We start from the raw sequence: 15,910 nt of genomic DNA, 5'->3' as shown, positions 1-15,910 counted from the left end.
TATCACATCACTGCTGTATCATTTACATTATACATGACTTCTGACCAACCTTATCACATCACTGCTAAAACATTTACCTTATACATGATTTCTGACCAACCTTAGCTCTTCACTGCTATGACACACCTTATATCTGATTTCTGACTGGCCTTATCAGATTGCCGCTATGACATACACATTATATCTAATTTCTGACTGACCTTATCACATCATTATGATGACATATACTTTATGGATGAAATTTTTTATGTTTTATATTGCAACATTTTAATGACTTTGAATCATGATGGTATATTAATATTGATAATTATTATCATAATGATCACTATTATTCTTTGCAGGAAAGAAAAGGAGAATAACAAAGTACCGATGTTACTAATATAACCAATGAACGAGTCTAGTTTTAACAGTTTGGTACCAACATTTTTGAAAGACTAATTACAAATTAATTATATTGGAATACATAACATTCATAACAATGTATAAAATATATGAAACAAGGATCTGTTTTGTTCAAGAACAATTTTAAAATTAAGTTCAGTGACAAATATTACATGATACAAGACCAGTACATGACCAGTGACTGATTTTAGTGTTATCCACAGTGTAGGTGTTACTCTTTCATGCTAATGGCTTGGTCTTTAATGGTTTTCTCTTCTAATAAAAGGTGATATATTCTTCAAATGTTTCCCAGACTGAGAATTTTCCCAACAGGTAAGTATTTAAATATAGTTGCCAGGTAAGAATTTAAGTACATGTATACTCATCAGGTATGTTTTTACCCATAATTGTCAGTTCAGTATTTAAACATAGTTATCTGGTAGGTATTTAAACATAGTTATCTGGTAGGTATTTAAACACAGTTATCAGGTTAAGTAGTTGAGCATAGTTATAAAGAAAGTATTTAAATATAGTTGTCAGGTAAGTATAGCTGTATTCAAATAAAGTTATCAGGTGAAGTACTTAACCATAATTATCAGGGAAGTAGTTAAGTATACCATAGTCATCAGGTAAGCAGTTAAATATAAGTATCAGGTAAATATTTAAACACAGCTCTGGTAAGTATTTAACACACTAACCCTTAGCGATGAGTTAACGTGGCAGAAGATAGTAGCCTACTGCTGAGCTCTGTAGCGTCATGGTCATGCATGAAACACTAAAGTGGGTTTTATTATAGAAAGGTAGACAGATTTAGCTCTACAATGATACCAAATAATTTCGAATTTCTAGTTGCACTACAAAATACAGAGGGAAAAACCTCAATTTTTGTAATCGATTTTTTTCTATCAAAAACTGGCCCATGGTTGGAATCTGATTTTGTGTCTGGATTTTAGACTTTTTGGTCTTAGATCTAAGGCAAACCAGTATGAACTGCAAACAGACAGATGAACCTTTGCAAAAAATAGGATAAGATGGGCATTTGGAATAAAGAGTGGTCTCAATACAATGGGTCCATTTAGCACAAAAAAAACCACAAACTCTAACTTTTACCCTTCTGTTCACGTGCAAGCCAAACAGCCAATGAAAAACGATCTTTCTAACACAACTAGGCAGTATGTTATTGAAAGATCACCTGGGATGTGGTGTTTTTGGATACATTCAGAAATAGCTTTCAAAATGTGTTTCCTACTCAAATTTCAGGCAAAAACGACAAAAACTGCCAGGGGTTAATGTGTTAAGTAGAATTCCCAGGTAAGTATTTAAATATAATTATCAAGTAAATTTTTAACCATAATTATAAGGTATGTATTTAAGTACATTTATTAGGTAAGTATTTAAATATAGCTATCTGGTAAGTATTTACATATAGCTATCAGGTAAGTATTTAAATATAGTTATCAGGTAAGTATTTAAACAGAGTTATTAGGTATGTATTTAAATATAGCTATCAGGTAAGTACTTGAACAAGGCTAAACAAATTGTCTTTGTTATAGTATCAGTGTCAACAAGCTACCGACTAGTAAAGCATTTTTGACAATCACCTGTCAAGTTAATTTCCAAGTAAAAGCATGACATTCCTACACTTTCCAAAAACATATATCAGTCTGCATGTCTTATCTTGTCAATGGAGAAAAACAACTATGCTCACAAACAAAACTGCACTGATGCAAATTTTTAAAATGTCCAAAATTACAAGGCATGAAAAAAATGATTATGGCAAAATTAAAAATGCAGTGTCCAAAGGCAAACAGGTATCTGATAACAAAGAGGAATTGTGATAACTTATCATATTCACAGGGAATGAAATGTCAAGTCTCTTAAGAATTATAATGATTTCCATCAAGTCTGTAAGAAAAGTAATGTACCACAGCTGTTGGAGACAATTCAATTTGTGATGGGATTAACCAGAAATGAAAGCATTTAAATAAACCCTTTGACTTTTAGAATGGACAAGACGAGGCTAATGGAAAAAAAAAGACTCATTTTATATGGAAAGCAGCATGGGTATGCCATTACTATACAGCAGCAATTAAAGCGGAACCATGCTGATTGCCAGGTCATACCATATATCCTCCTTCATAGGACAAGTCCAACTGCAAACTGCACAGACCCATGCAGATCTGCCATTGCATAGTGCGTCAGAAGATCTGGGTCTGTGCAGTTTGTAAAGAGTAATCAGTCAAACACAGACCCTGATCTGCAGGTGCATTATGCGACAGCAGATCAGGCACTATGTTGTTTGCAGTCTGACTTGATTTATAGGTGAGTATACATAATAAATGATCTACAAAGATGAGAACAATAATAATAGTATTCCGTTATTATAAAAATAAAACCTATCATAATGCTGGTACGAATGGTTTCATACCAGTAATACCTTATTTTGTGAATTTAGTACAAAACATACACAGTTGTGCCTGCAACAGACATCTGTATAAGTAATCTGGCTAACAATGAGCTTTACTTCATGGCTTGTAGAAGTGCGTTATTAACACATTAACCCCTGGTGACAAGTTTACGTAGCAGGAGGTAGCAGCCTACTGCCGAGCTCTGTAGCATCAAGGTCATGTACGGTACACTAAAGTGGGTGGTATTATAGAAAGGTAGACAGATGTAGCTCTACAATGATACCAAATAATGTGGAAGTTCTAGCTGCACTACAAAATACAGAGGAAAAAACCTCATTTTTTGGACCCGATTTTTTTCCACCCAAAATTCACCCATGGTCGGAATCCGATTTTTTTTCTGGATTTTAGACTTCTTGGTCTCGGATCTAAGGCAGACTGGTATGAACTGCAACTTTTACCCTTCTGCTCATGCATGAGCCAAACAGCCAATGAAAAATGATGTTTCTAACACAACTAGGCATTATGTTATTGGAAAATCGCCTGGAAGTTGCTTTCTTAGGATTATTTCAGAAATAGCTTTCAAAATATGTTTCCTACTCGAATTTCTGGCGAAAACTACAAAAACCTCCAGGGGCTAATGTGTTAAATGGGACTCTGTGAATATAATCTTGTTAATTCACTAAAAATTGTGACCATTTAAATACAAGGAACTGTCATCCTGTTTTCTCAAATCATATAGGACATCATTATGATCTAGAATACAATTTCTATCCAGATATGAAAAAAAACTTTTTCCATTTATTTTTATAAACAAATACTCATGTCTGAAGCTTACATACCCAGAAAAATTTGTTTTGTTTTTGTCTGATTTGATTTCTAGAACTGAGAATTTGATAGGAAATTCCTCCCTCTATCTGAAAATAAAGAGATTTTTTAAAGAGTGATTTAATTAAGAATAAAGGCTTGAAAATATACATTATTTTCATGGTGTCAGTTCATTTTTTGGTATGAATTTTTATCATGAATTGTGCATCCTAGAACAGACCCTGCTTTATTTTAACAACACAATGTGTGTTAACATTAAGACAATGAAAAGTTTTCTCAAATGCCTTTATTAATTATGACATAATACAATTGTCTTAAACAAAGTTTGGCATCATGTACAACAAGTGTTACTTCTTTTTTCTAACTGGTTCCTGAATTTCAGTATGGTTCTATTCTGCATTCAATTCCAATATTGACCAGTCAGTATAATAGAAAATAGAAAGTGGAGCAACAAAAAAAATAAACTGAGACAAGAATTGTCAAGGGAATGCCCGAGTCTGATACAAGATGAATAGCTAAATAAATGACCCAATGATCTCGTTACTTTAAATTCAGAAAATCAAACCAGAATGATCAATAAAAGGTCATTACTCTTCGTCTGTAACAATATCCCTTTCAGAGATTCTCCACCTGAACAAATACCAATCCCAAAGCTATCAAATTCTAACACATTGCTTACACAGTCACTTATAGCCAAAACTATCAAGAAGTCCCATGGGATTGCTGTGGTGGCTAAAAAGTACTCAGGGCTTGTCTTTGCCAACAAATGCCACTGAATTCTGATGATCAACATTTAAGAACTCCATAGCACTCAAAATAATTGCCACTTAGAGTCAGGACAAGAAAATAGTCATGCGGCATTGCTAATTTGACTGGACTTGAAGCTTTTCTCTGTTAACAAATGATACTGAATGCCAATGGTTTTTTCAAGTTCCTCGATCCAGCACGTCTCCCCCAGTGTAAAATATTTGGAAAGTTATGCTGTGTGAAAGGTCACAGTGCATACAATAGCAAAACCATGTAATTTGATAAGACCACAATGTAACTGCATAGCGTACTCACTTTACCCATGGGCTAGCATAGGGTACTAACTGTACCCAAGGGCAAGCAAAATGATGTAATAATTTATCAAATCTTTCTGCATGAAACTGACAAGCAGAATATTTATCTTCACTGACATAACAGTATGAACACATCAAAAATAATTCTGTAACTTTACTAAGCCAACCTATAAACTGATTATTTCATATTTACAAACAAATTCTACCATGCAATGAATGATTGCTAAGTCACATTGTTGTTGCTGAGTTTAATTATAGTGGCGTGCACACAATTGTGCATGTGCCACTCTTTTTTGACTGCACTGCAGCCTGCTAGTTGTTCCATGTGAAGGGAATGGTGCCACCTCCCCCAGGCTTTTATGGGTTCAAGGAACCCTGATAATTTGGCCTCAATCTGTGGCTCTATAAAGGTCCCTTACAGTTGAATGGTTGGCCGTCATTAGTGGGAAGGAGAGCTCGGGAATGGTCCTGGTTGCTTCACATTGCTGGTTTCTTGTTGCATTTGCCTGGTGTTTCTTGCAGGTTTTTTTTCTTTTTCAAAATGTTCTAAAAAGGGGGGAGTGTTCTATGCTGTTTATAGAGGTTGTTAATAGAAATCACGTATGAAGAGAGATTTTCAAGGTTATTATGGTATTACTAGTCAAGGTGTTTAGGGTGTGCTTCCTATGCTATGTTATTTATAAGTTTTTAGATATTGCCTAAAGTTGTTTATTTATTAATTGATGTTTTTAGAGACTGAATGTTATTTACACTTTATTTAGCAAGAGACCGGAGTCCTAGCCGATCACACGTTTCGTTAAGGACATCTAGGACCGAGTCCTAGCCGATTACACGTTTCGTTAAGAACATCTAGGACCGAGTCCTAGCTGATTACTCGGCTCATTAAGGACATCTAGGACATCCGATTTTGTGGTTTCCTTAGTTTTTGATATTTTTATAAAATTGAATGATATGTTATGGGTTTTTATGTGGAGGCTTCTAAATTTATTTAGCTAGTTATTGGGTCTTTTGGTTTTGTGGGGATAGTAATTATATTTTGTCCTGCTGAGTCTATGAATTTATTTATATTTTTATATGCTGATTATCTGGGTATGTGTGTGGTGATCCAATCTCTTTTTGGGTTTTGATAAATATTTTCCTAGCAGGTTGATATTTTGGGCATATATTGAATATGTGGTGCAGATCTTCGGTGGTGTGGCAGTTAAAGCAGTTAATGGTTGCTGGTTTGGGTCCTATAAACATTCCAAAACTGCTTGCTAGTTTAATTTTTCCAGTTATTATCCTGTTTATGGTTTTCTATTCTAAATAGGTACCCTTAGGTCACATGATGAAAAAAACATCAATCAATATAATCAAAAGCAATCAGATTAATTATTCCTTGCCTGAGCTCTTTACATCATTTGATTGTTTGACCACAAGTGTCAAGAAAAATCAGAGATTTTGGATCAAATAACAAATCAGAGTGTGAACTGGCCATGTATGAGGTATAGCATGATGTGGTACAGCAATCCAACACCATGTCACAGCTCAAGAAAAATCCAACACCATGTCACAGCTCAAGAAAAATCCAACACCATGTCACAGCCCAAGAAAAATCCAACACCATGTCACAGCCCAAGAAAAATCCAACACCATGTCACAACTCAAGAAAAATCCAACACCATGTCACAGCTCAAGAAAAATCCAACACCATGTCACAGCCCAAGAAAAATCCAACACGATGTCACAGCTCAAGAAAAATCCAACACCATGTCACAGCCCAAGAAAAATCCAACACCATGTCACAGCTCAACAAAAATCCAACACCATGTCACAGCTCAAGAACAATGTGCTAAATCAATCTAATATTAACTTAACACAATATTATAGGTTAAGTATAATGTGGTAAAGGAATCTAATATTAACTTAATATGCCATGTTGCAGTTCAAGTACAATGTGGTAAATCAATCTAGGATTCACTTAATATGCCATGTTGCAGTTCAAGTACAATGTGCTAAAAATCAATCTAGTATTCACTTAATATGCCATGTTGCAGTTCAAGTACAATGTGGTAAATCAATCTAGTATTCACTTAATATGCCATGTTGCAGTTCAAGTACAATGTGCTAAATCAATCTAGTATTCACTTAATATGCCATGTTGCAGTTCAAGTACAATGTGGTAAATCAATATAGTATTCACTTAATATGCCATGTTGCAGTTCAAGTACAATGTGCTAAATCAATCTAGTATTCACTTAATATGCCATGTTGCAGTTCAAGTACAATGTGCTAAATCAATCTAGTATTCACTTAATATGCCATGTTGCAGTTCAAGTACAATGTGCTAAATCAATCTAGTATTCATTTAATATGCCATGTTGCAGTTCAAGAACAATGTGGTAAATCAATCTAGTATTCACTTAATATGCCATGTTGCAGTTCAAGTACAATGTGGTAAATCAATCTAGTATTCACTTAATATGCCATGTTGCAGTTCAAGTACAATGTGCTAAATCAATCTAGTATTCACTTAATATGCCATGTTGCAGTTCAAGTACAATGTGGTAAATCAATCTAGTATTCACTTAATATGCCATGTTGCAGTTCAAGTACAATGTGGTAAATCAATCTAGTATTCACTTAATATGCCATGTTGCAGTTCAAGTACAATGTGCTAAATCAATCTAGTATTCACTTAATATGCCATGTTGCAGTTCAAGTACAATGTGGTAAATCAATCTAATATTCACTTAATATGCCATGTTGCAGTTCAAGTACAATGTGGTAAATCAATCTAATATTAACTTAACACAATATTACAGGTTAAGTATAATGTGATAAAGGAATCTAATATTAACTTACGCCATATTATACTTCCAGTATAATGTGGTCAGACAATCTAATATTAACATCATATTACAGCTCAAGTATAATGTGGAAAAGATATCCTATATTCACACATACCATATCACAGCTCAAGTATATGTGGTAAAACCATCCAATAGTCACACATACCATGTCACAGCTCAAGTATAATGTAGTAAAGCCATCCAATATTCACATATACCAAGTCACAGCTCAATTATAATGTGTTAAAGCATTCACATATACCATGTTACAGCTCAAGTATAATGTGAGTCATGTTGTAAATAATACAAGCTATTATTTAATGGACAATTATTGTCAGAGTAAATTCTCTCGTAATATTTAATTACTCAGAAACAGATATTCAATACATAGTCACACAAGAAAATGCACAAGAACCCACAATATTAACTTACTTGGAAAGAGATATTCAATTCACAGTCACACAAGAAAATGCACAGGAACCCATAATATTTACAATATTTACCTACTTGGAAACATGGATTCAACACAATGAAACACAAGAAAATGCACAGCAATGCATAATGTTTGTAATGATGTTCGACTTCATTAGCACTTAGCTTTAAAAATGGATTCTGCAGGAGAAATGCAGAGAACAACACAGATCCCTCTTCCTGGCCTTTATAGACCTCACCAAGACATTCGATCTGGTCAGCCGAGACAGGCTCTTCACAATCCTGGCGAAGACCGGATGCCCTCCAAAGCTGTTAAGCATGATCCAGTCCTTCCACGATGACATGAAAGGCACAGTGCAGTACAATGGCTCAACGTCCGACCCCTTCAACATCCGCAGCGGAGTGAAACAGGGTTGTGTCCTAGCCCCAATGATCTTCATCATCCTCTTTGCTGTTCTGCACAAGTATGCATTGGACACTTTGCATGTGAAAAATCTAATTTTTGGACCCAATTTATTTCCACCCAAAATCCTCCCATGTTCAAAAATCTGATTTTGTGTCTGGATTCTAGACATTTTGGTCTCAGATCTAAGGGTCATGCATGAGAGAAATAGCTAATGAAAAACAATGTTTCTAACACAACTAGGAATTAGGTTAATGGAAAATCACTTGGAAGTCGATGTATTAAGATGTATTCAGAAATAGTCCACAAAATATGTTTCCTACTCGCATTTCAGGTGAAAATGACAAAATCCTCCAGGGGTTATATTATAAGGGAATGACACTCTGCCAAAAACACTGTCTGAGATTCCATAATAAATCCATCTACATGGACACAAAAGTGACTCCTATGTCAAGTTTCTGCCAAGGTGGACTAGTCAATAAAGCAAACAACAAATACAACAAAACTGCAATTTACATCTGTAAACTAACAGTTACCTATCAATTATTGATTTGAAAACTACACTTCCAGTGTAGCCCTACTGTATTTGACTTGAGAACTGCACATTTTGATGTAGCCCTACTGTATTTTTACTTCAGAATTGCACTTCTGATGTTGACTTACTCTGTTTGACTTGAGAGCTGCACTTCTGATGTTGCCCTACTGTATTTAACCCAAGAACTGTACTATGATGTAGCCCTACTGGCTATGACTGAGGAGCAATACTATGAGTAGCCCTACTGTATTTGACTTGAGAACTATATTATTATGTAGCCCCACTGTATTTGACTTGAAAATGGTACTGTGATGTAGTCCAACCATATCTGTCTTAAAATTACTTAAAAACAAATTTTTCTCATAAAATCTTAAAACTGACAATTATGCCACAACCAATGCTAAAATTATTGTCACAAGAAAACTTAAAGCTCTAACTACTACTCCAGTGGCCTAGTGGTAAGAGCATCCAATTCGGATGAAAAATGATGCAGGTTCAAACCCCGGCCAAGTCACACCAAAGACCAATAAAAATGGTACTAACAGCTGACTCACTAGGTGCTCAGCATTAAGAGGTTAGTGTAAAGACTGGTCAGTCTGATGTCATGATAATGTGATGGGTGGGACATCATGCTACATGTCTGCAGCATGATGCCCCTTGTGCTAGACATCACTATAAACTGCCACACTGCTGATATCATAGCGTTATGATTCAAATTGTTTAAAAAGTATGTTAAAAATCCAAATCACAACCACACACATGAATCTTCTAAGCATTGACTCAGCTATAAAATTATGTACAATTCAACACTGTTTACGTATGTACCTGTACCAGGTTTGGTACATACCTGTATCAGCCTATATTAGCCATGGCATTACATTCTTTAGGGACCGCTCCGGTGGCCTAGTGGTTAGAGAATCCACCTCGGAAGCAGGAGGTCGTGGGTTCGAACCCCAGCCGAGTCATACCAAAGACTTACAAAAATGGTACTAACAGCTGCCTCGCTTGGCGCTCAGCATTAAGAGTTAGTGTTAGGATTGGTTGGCCTGGTGTTAGGATAATGTGACTGGGTGGGACATCATATTACGTATCTGTGGCATAATGCCCCAGTGCTAGACATCATTATAAACTGATACACTGCAGACATCATAGCGATATGACTGAAAAATTGTTAAAGCTATGTTAAAAATCCTACACACACACAGACACACACACACACAGAGACACACACACACAGACACACAGACACACACACACACACACATGCACACACATTCTTTAGATATAAACGAATACCAACATTGGTCTTACATAATTTAGATACATACATGTACCAGCCTTGGTATTTCATTATTTAGATATGTACATGTACCAGCCTTGGCATTACATTATTTAGATACGTGCAAGTATCAGCCTTGGTGTTACATTATTTAGATACATACATGTACCAGCCATGATGTTACATTGTTTAGATACATACATGAATCCATGTACCAGCCTTGGTGTTACATTATTTTGACACATACATGTACCAGCCTTGGTGTTACATTATTTATATATGTACATGTACCAGCCATGGTGTTACATTAATTAGATACATGTACCAGCCTTGGTGTTACATTTTTTAGATACATACATGTACCAGCCATGATGTTACATTATTTAGATACGTACATGTATCCATGTACCAGCCATGATGTTACATTATTTAGATACGTACATGTACCAGCCTTGGTGCTCTTGCTACTGATTAGACAAGTAAGGCCTGTAACCCAAATATTTGCCTCATCAGGTGTGCTGGCAATCAGGTCCATCGATTCAAAGTTGTCCCCAAATATGATGGAGAAGGCACACTCATCGGGGTAAATTCCTGCAATCTCTTTGTTTTTCAGAGCTTCTGTGGTTTTGCCACTTCGCACCTCCTTGATGGAGCATACAGGGACTGGAAAATAAAATAACAAAATCAACTCTAGGAATCTTTTTCCAACCGCTTCCATCATTTTCTTGAATAAATAATAATTCTGACAAGTTTTATTTGCTAAGGCATTGGAGTAAAACACACTTCCTGTCGTAATTAATAAAGGTTTTCCTTATAAAGCCTTTGTCAAAAGCAAGATGTTTTGTTTTTAAATTAAGTAGCGCTGTTCAAAGTTTCAAGTGCTGGAGATCAAAGTCTTTCGAGTTCTGAAAAACAAAGTCTTTTGAGTGCTGGAAATCAAAGTCTTTCAAGTGCCGGAAATCAAAGTCTTTCAAGTGCTGAAAATCAATGTCTTTCAAGTTCATGAAATCAGTCTTTCAACTGATGGAAATCAAAGTCTTTCAAATGCTGGAAATCAAGTCTTTCAAGTTCTGAAAATGAAAGTCTTTCAAGATCATGAAATCAGTCATTCAATTGATGAAAATCAAAGTCTTTCAAATGCTGGAAATCAAGTCTTTCAAATGCTGAAAATCAAAGTCTTTCAAGTTCTGAAAATCAAAGTCTTTCAAGTTGTGAAAATCAAAGTCTTTCAAGGTCTCATCAGTATCAAAATGCATACTAAATTCAGCAGAAACCCAACAAACCTTAGCAAAGTTATGTTGCAAAAACCAATGCAACAAGGGAAGGCATAACTACTGCAAATAAAGAAGTAGAATATTGGAAATTGAATTTATTCATGGTCTCATCAATATAGATTTGCATTCCAAATCTGACTGAAATTCAACAATACTTTCAGCTTTCATGATGATATGTACAGGTAAAAATATTCCCCCTAAGCCATGTACAACTTCAGCAGTTTTCATGCCTTTAGCTGTGTAACATCGGCCCCATTGCTATTAACATTGTTCTACCTTTCTTAAGTGAAATTTCTCTGCACTTTATTCCAATAGCATACATTATTTAGCATGGAAAAGGGGAATGTGAAGGAGTGACATTCTCACCGTCTCAGCAATCATGTACTAGTGATGGTAGGTAAGTTAAATTACTACCGATTTCGCCCATTAGGGGATGTTCCACGGTTACTAGTGATTCTCCTATCAACTAAATGTAAAAATAAAAATACAAGGTATCAAATCAATGAATTCAATGAGTGTGTGTGTGTGTGTGTGTGTGTGTGTGTGTATGTGATGGAAAAAAAGACAGAGACAGAGAGAGAGAGAGAGAGAGAGAGGGTGGTAAAAATTCCACCGTGTAAATTGTTTTCATCCAAAACAGTCAGCAAGATCAATAGCCCCAGGGAATAAGTTCATCACTTTATACCAATAAATCAGCCTTATTTGCATATCAGAAGGGTCTCAGATAAAGATTAAATAGGAGCTAAGACACCAATCTCCCATGCAGTTCTAGTCATAGTTTAAACCGAAATAAACAAATTCACACACTCTCAAATGCTTGCAACAACAATATTAAATGGACCATATTAAAGGCTAAAGGTCTATGACAAAGATCTGGAGAAGATTTTTCGTAAACTTTTTACTCCCTGGTTTGGTCTGTAACTAATTGTGTTACCTTGAAATTTCAATGGGTTCTTTTTTATGTCAATACGTGTATCATACAACTTGTGATATTAATAATCATGCAGTAAAAAAATGCTCGAAACATCCCAGAGACCAGAGCTAACTCAAACAAGTTCCATATTAAGCGGAAAATTAAATGATACTTGCCAAGTTGAAGTTTGATGATAACTTCAGTGAACTGATAGTACCTTAGAGATCAGATGACGTAACCAAAGACCACATGACTCGTCCGTCATTCAGCGAGGTCACAGGATGCAAGATAAGACACAGGCAGGGTGGGTGGGCATGTGATCCCAAGAGTATCACTGATTCAATGAATTATTATCAAACTTTAACTTGGTAAGTATCATTTAATTTTCCAATTTCATCAAACCTTTCATACCCTAAGGGACCCCACAGGATGTTTTGAATCTATCCTGTGACAGAGGTAAAGTATGGAACAGGGATTCCTCTAGGGTTTTGGAGGTACCAGTGCTTTGGTCTGGCAAGGACTGAAAAGGTTTATACATTACGCTGAATTGCTGTTGTTGTTGTTGTTGTTGTTGTGGGGTTTAACGACATTTTTCAGCACACAATAGGCTATACATGATGGCCAGTATTAATGGTGGAGGAAGAACCCGGGAAGACCCAGAAAGAACCACCGACCCACGAGAAGCTACTGGCAAGCTTTCTCATGCACCTGCATTGGCTGAATCTGAGACTCGAACTGGCGCAGACAGAGGTGAGATGGCAGTGATCCATAACGGAGAGCGCTTTAGACCACTCTGCCACTTGGGGACCCTGGCAGAATTGTAACTTTAAAAATGCTAATCAGCCAATAGCATCAATGCATGGTTAATCATTTGCATAAAGTATGCAAAATTATGTTGCAAACAATAATTTAGAGAAAGAAAATAAATTGAATGTGCTTCTGAACTTGAAGGAGCCATGTTAATAATATATGTCACAAATCAACACCACAACAATAGTGTAATCCCAGGTCAGAGTTTCCTCAGACCCATCCCACCTCATCTGCGATAGTTGACATCTACTGAAAAGGCTGGAATTCACCACCATGTTGATCCTTACTAGCAAGCCTAGAAAACCAAAGCAATTTTATGTCAAGCTGAACCTGCATCAACTAGATAGAATAATAATTTATTTTCTCACAAATTGTGATAATATTATTTGTTATATCCTTAATCCGCCGATAGACGAGACAAAACTACAGCACTGATAAAATATAACCTGGTACTTGCCACTTGCATTGCTAGTCACATGACTAAACAGATCTTTCAACCACCATGTCCATGACATATAAGGTCAAACAGTCACATGATTTCAACAATAAACCACTTCCCGATGTTGTTGTACAAAGAAAATTACAAGAAAGTCATGTAAAATTTGTAAAAAGTTAAGCATACTTAATTCTCTAGAATGACCAGAAACCTCTTGTTACAGCAGCCTGAAGAAAACCAGATTCATTAAATAGATAGCACATGACAATGTGGTAGTCATGTGATACCAACAAAAACATTGCTTCATGAATATGGTTTTCCCCATGTGGCATCGAATTCCAATTATTCAATAGCCAATTGGCTCTTGCACCATACTACAATATAAATGTCAGAATATCGAAAATGGAGTGAGAAGGGTGGGAGGAAATTTGGAGTACATAATCCCATTCCACTATTATCATTGTCAGTCACCAACTTAATACACACAGTTAACAACTTTGGTTCAGAGTTCACATATAAATAGTGAAGATGTTTATACGCACAGCGTAAAATGTTTTATTTTAGTGAAAGATTTAAACTTTGCTATCACTTATCAGATCACATGACTTATGGTCATCCATAAATAGAAAGTGGCATACTCCAAATCACGCCAGTCCCTTAGCAAACCAATATGTGGTAATTAATTTGATTTAAACAAGAAGATATATGGGTGCTATAATTTTTACTGCTTCATGCAAAAGCAATTAGTCACACACAACAGCACTGGAAGGAGAGTCAGCTTATCTCTTCCATGGCTTCAGACATTGTTTTGGCAGCAACAGATTGTCAATAACCGTAGTAGAACTCGAGCACTAACAGTAGGTTGTATATTGTCAAACACCAGGATGGCAGAATTATATATATGATGAATATACCTGAATCCATCAGAGATCTGACTCTACTTCTGGTGCTTTGTTGCAGTTGTCAATTGCTGATCAAAGTCGGCAGGGATGTGGGACAATAATTGCATAAAAAGAATGGATCAGCTTCTGACAGACTTGGATGATGAGGCAGTTAACTTTCAAGACTTGAAACACATTTTACAGTTTGTTGGTACATGAATTCTTACAGGTTCATTTTTTCCAGCACAAGGAAAAAATGTACTGGTTAAGAATCAGCATATACCAGTGTAATGGAATCTTTGTAAGGTATTATGACTCTATGAACTTAAACTAATATAAAAGATCAAAAGCCAACAAGCCAACAAGCCAACAAGTTTTGTAAAATTCAACAAATAATTTATTTCCCAAGAACAGAAAGTGAAAATTTAAAATAACTTTCATTATTACAAAATAAATCACAAACTGTCCAAAAAGTTCTATCACAAGTCCTAATAAATAAAGTTCTAATTAAATTCCAGTGATGTTTAAAATAGGATCCAGTATTGAAAGCATCGATGTGCCTGTAGTCTTTAATATACTAATGTACAATTGTCCTGAAGTGTGATGATGTACAAACAGCTTCAAATTAATCACAATAAGATAATCCAATCTGTCCTTGTCTGAATTCACTCATATAATTCCAGTTAATGTGTCTGTCCAAGAATATTATTTAAGAGCACCTTGTATTTCCAGTGAATAACAAATTTTAATAAATAATTCACCCAAATCAAATACTGAACACATTGAACAAGTGATTCTACTTCAAGATCATACAGCAAGAATGAGTAATTTCTCAAATAAACAAGATTATTATAAAAAAAACAAAGACACAAAAGAAGAGCCAGGATGTAGGACAAAAGTTCATTTCTGGAACAATATGTTACTAAAATTATAAAAAGGAATGTGTTAAACATCAGGTAGGCTAGGTATTTTTATGGGGGAATTCCAATGTCCTGGACCCAGACCCAAATAAATATGTTGACCACTATTGATAATGATCTGAATATTTAACCCACACTCCTAGGGAAATATTAACTATGAATTATTTATTTATAATTTAAAAACAACATTATCTCTAGTCAGGAACACACTTGATTTTGGACAAGGTCAAGTCCTAAAATACAATTATGCATAACATATAATGAACAAAAAAAACTAACAAACAATGCAGATTAAATATACATAACAATGCGAAAAAAAATCACGAACATTTATTATGCAACCTAAACTGAAGATGATAGATGCATGTGCAAAATTTAATAACAATGGGTTGGAGTTGTCAAATGGGATTACAATGAATGACAGGTCTGATGAGATTTTTATGACAATATTTGCTCCAACCAACTGTTCTCACAGTAGCATCCAGAGGTACCTCAGTACTGATGGCAGTAGTTTGCTTGGT

The 15,910-nt window shown here is 35.4% G+C and overlaps 1 protein-coding gene across 1 annotated transcript in view; it reads right to left on the bottom strand.

Moving 5' to 3' along the window:
- Positions 1–15,910, bottom strand: part of LOC149792541 (inactive phospholipase C-like protein 2) — a 282,771-nt gene that overhangs the window by 168,019 nt on the left and 98,842 nt on the right. The window contains exon 3 of the mRNA XM_089971189.1: positions 10,597–10,818. Within this exon, the coding sequence (XP_089827315.1) occupies positions 10,597–10,818 (222 nt within the window). The remainder of the gene's footprint in view (positions 1–10,596; positions 10,819–15,910) is intronic.

This window comes from Sinohyriopsis cumingii, chromosome 9, assembly GCF_028554795.1.
Source record: "Sinohyriopsis cumingii isolate HCF-2022 chromosome 9, ASM2855479v2, whole genome shotgun sequence".
Lineage (NCBI taxonomy): Eukaryota > Metazoa > Mollusca > Bivalvia > Unionida > Unionidae > Sinohyriopsis > Sinohyriopsis cumingii.
This window is presented reverse-complemented; position numbering and strand designations above follow the sequence as displayed.